Source organism: Coffea eugenioides, unplaced genomic scaffold, assembly GCF_003713205.1.
Source record: "Coffea eugenioides isolate CCC68of unplaced genomic scaffold, Ceug_1.0 ScVebR1_2628;HRSCAF=3692, whole genome shotgun sequence".
NCBI classification, from domain to species: Eukaryota; Viridiplantae; Streptophyta; class Magnoliopsida; order Gentianales; family Rubiaceae; genus Coffea; species Coffea eugenioides.
In genome coordinates, this window is record NW_020863132.1 from 23 (window position 1) to 3,091 (window position 3,069).

Consider the following 3,069-nt stretch of genomic DNA (forward strand, 5'->3'; position numbering starts at 1 on the left):
ATTGGTTAATGCAGGAAGAACATTAAGCTGATATCAATAAAACCCAATAATTAGTAATAAACATCAAGAAGTTCACTACAGATAATCCCCCTTTACGGGCATAGAAGCGATAAAATTTGTGCACGGACGCCAGCATTTCGTTGCTAACAGACACAGAGACAAAAAGGACACATGAATGCTCCAAAGATTTTCAAATCCTCAGCTGCATATGCTCTGAATATCAACCTTAATTGCGATGACTGTAGCTAAATAGGTTCACCCAAGTCTTAAAAAACTTTTTCTGTCTCACATTGCGAACACATAGATGGTCTCGCACAGACCTGGGGCACTAAATTTAAGAGTGGATTCCATCACATCTACACATCCCAAGCCTCCATCTTCACCTTTCCAAACCTTAAACTTGACAACTGTCAGCTCTTCAGGGCATTCGTCCCGTTCATCTGCTTGGGAAACAAGACAAAAGTCACCTCCTCCTAGATCAACAAAATGAGAATTAGCACGGGGCCGTATGCCGTTCAACAAGGTCAGCCTTCTGGCAACTTTCCCACGAACAATCTCAAGAGCGACTACAGGGGGGGTGAAATAAGGCACGTTGCACAACAAGAAACCGTCGTAGAAGATGGCATCTTCAACAAATGGAAATGGAGGACCAATATCACCACCTACAAAGTACTTATAATCTTCTGGCTTTCCATGAAAAAGTACCTTTCTTCAGAGCTCATAATATCACTATCATAGAAACCAGCAAATAAATCGCAAGCTTCCCATGTCCAATTTTCAGTGTCAAAAGCACACGAGCCAGCCTCATTTGAAACACATAATTTATTATCAATAACCACGTATGAATAAGGGAAAGCACCAAAAGTAAATGGACTCAAGAAAGGGGGGCCATCTAGACCAGTCCATTCATTTTTTGAAGGATCATAAACCTCAAAGACTGTTTCACGTCGTCCATAATCTAAGATTGGGGGCCGAGAGAGGGCATAGATAAGACCACCAATTTCTACTACAATGGGCAAAATCTTCCCCCATTTCATTGAGCTTCTTATACCAGAATGCAGATAACTTTTTCCTCCAAGAGGGAGATGCGTGAACCTCAACTCTCGGACCAAAGAATTTTGGTCAATACTGTCCTCGCCAAAAATTTCACCACCAACACCATAGAGAATACCGTCTGCACAACAAAAGCCCATAGCATAAGGTAAGGTCGCGTCACTCCATTCAACCACATCTTGGAGCCGATTGTCGTGCTCAGATGAACCGCCAGACAAATGCGATAATGAAACAGACTTCACAGCATACCACATTGGATTGAGAGGAAATACAACGGGCATGAAACAAACGAAGAGATGCTTGTCAGGTTCGAATTTTTGCCTCTTTGGTATGGGTTGGGAAGATAGCATATCAGCTTCTTGTACACTCATGTTTAGCCTGACAAAATAATATACATATTCATTGATATATCATCTTCAACTCAACAAGCTATGCATAGAAAAAGAACATAAAACTGCAACGAAAACTATCAAATGGAGGGAAAAAAAAGAGTAACCATTAAACAATTGCTTATTCATCCACTCCATCAGACCAGATTAGATTTCAAAATGAAAAATTACATAAAAATAACCACCAAAAAAGAAAAAAGAAATCTACTTTGCTTGAAAGAGCTCGACAAAGGGACAAAGGCAAAATGCAAGAGTAACTGTCAACGAAAGAACAAACAAAAGGAATAAACAACTATATTATATTCGCTCTCTCATCTCCTAAAGAAATTAACTCAGATTTCCACAAAAGATTGAAAAAAAAAAGAGTAAAATACCAGAAAATAGAAAAGCAAACAAAGGAGAATACTTAAGCTGTAAAAGCACAAATAAACGAGAAAATAAAACTGCAACAACCCTATGCGTCAACGAAATAGCAAACAGGAATATCAGAAGTAAAATAACGAAAAAGGGTGTAACCAACAATATCAAATTCGCTCTCTGATCTCCTCCGTAACCAAGTTAAAATTTCACAAAATTAAAAATAAAAATATCAGATAATAATAGAACAGAAGGAAAAAAAGGGAGATGCCTTTAGCCGGAAGAGCTCAAATAAAACGAAAAAAAAAAACTATGCACAACGAAATAACAAACAGGAATATCAGAAGTTTGTTAGCAGATATCTTTACAATAATAAAGCTAAAGCGGAAGCAAATTGGGTGTGTTTGGATTAGATTGAAATAAAAAAATTTACTTCACCAATTTCAATCAACTTTTATCTTCCTAATCACCTTTTTATCTCACATACATCGCATCACAAAAAGTGCTAAAAGTGCTTCAGTAATTATCTCAAATAAATCATCTAAATAAACTCATTTCCAAACAAACTCATTGTTTTCACTTTTTTAGATTTTTTTTTAACTCTTCACCACCAATCACTTCAACTCAACCAGCAACATACATAACCAATGAAATACATGTTTAAAACACAAATGATTACAGATAATTGTTTGATTTAAATTTTTTGTTTGATTTTCATGATATTTTGTTGTATTAACTCTTTTAATTTACGACTACTAAATTTTGTTGTCAAATAATGAAAGTTCACAGCCAAATAATTTTTTTTTTATATCACTTGCATACATATCGAGTGCTTCGATTCCTAGTTTGAATCGATGGAAGACAATAGATAGATCTGAAGATACCTCTTGCAGAAGCGGTTGAGTGCGGAAAAAACGCTGATTTCTATTGCAGCTTTGAATTCCTAAATTTCCCCTTCCTCGGGCTGACATGTTTTTACAAGCCGTCTGCCACAAGGCCCCTCGCCCACCGCCTAAAGTTTATGGTAATATGTTGGGCTCCTTCTCCTTTTTCTGGATTGGGCTTTTTGTAGGGTCAAATGGCTTTTAATCCTGGGGATTATGACTTGTTAATTGAGTTGGATCAACCTAATCTTTACGGTCGGTAAAGCACTTTCCTGATGGAGTTTTGCTCCCGATATGAAAGTGAATCGATCTTGTGAATGACTCTGTCAAGTGTCAGAAAAACAATCACTTGCCTTAGCTGAACAATAGTATTTACGAGGATATGA

At 37.1% G+C, this 3,069-nt stretch overlaps 1 protein-coding gene across 1 annotated transcript; it reads right to left on the minus strand.

The window, feature by feature from the left end:
* Positions 1-320: 320 nt before the first annotated feature.
* Positions 321-2,768, minus strand: LOC113757024 (the record flags this gene model as incomplete). Its single annotated transcript, XM_027300441.1, has 3 exons — positions 2,684-2,768; positions 674-1,431; positions 321-566 (listed from the first exon to the last, which is right to left on the minus strand). Coding segments are annotated over exons 2-3 (997 nt in total), but the record flags the coding sequence as incomplete, so codon positions are not given.
* Positions 2,769-3,069: the final 301 nt, after the last annotated feature.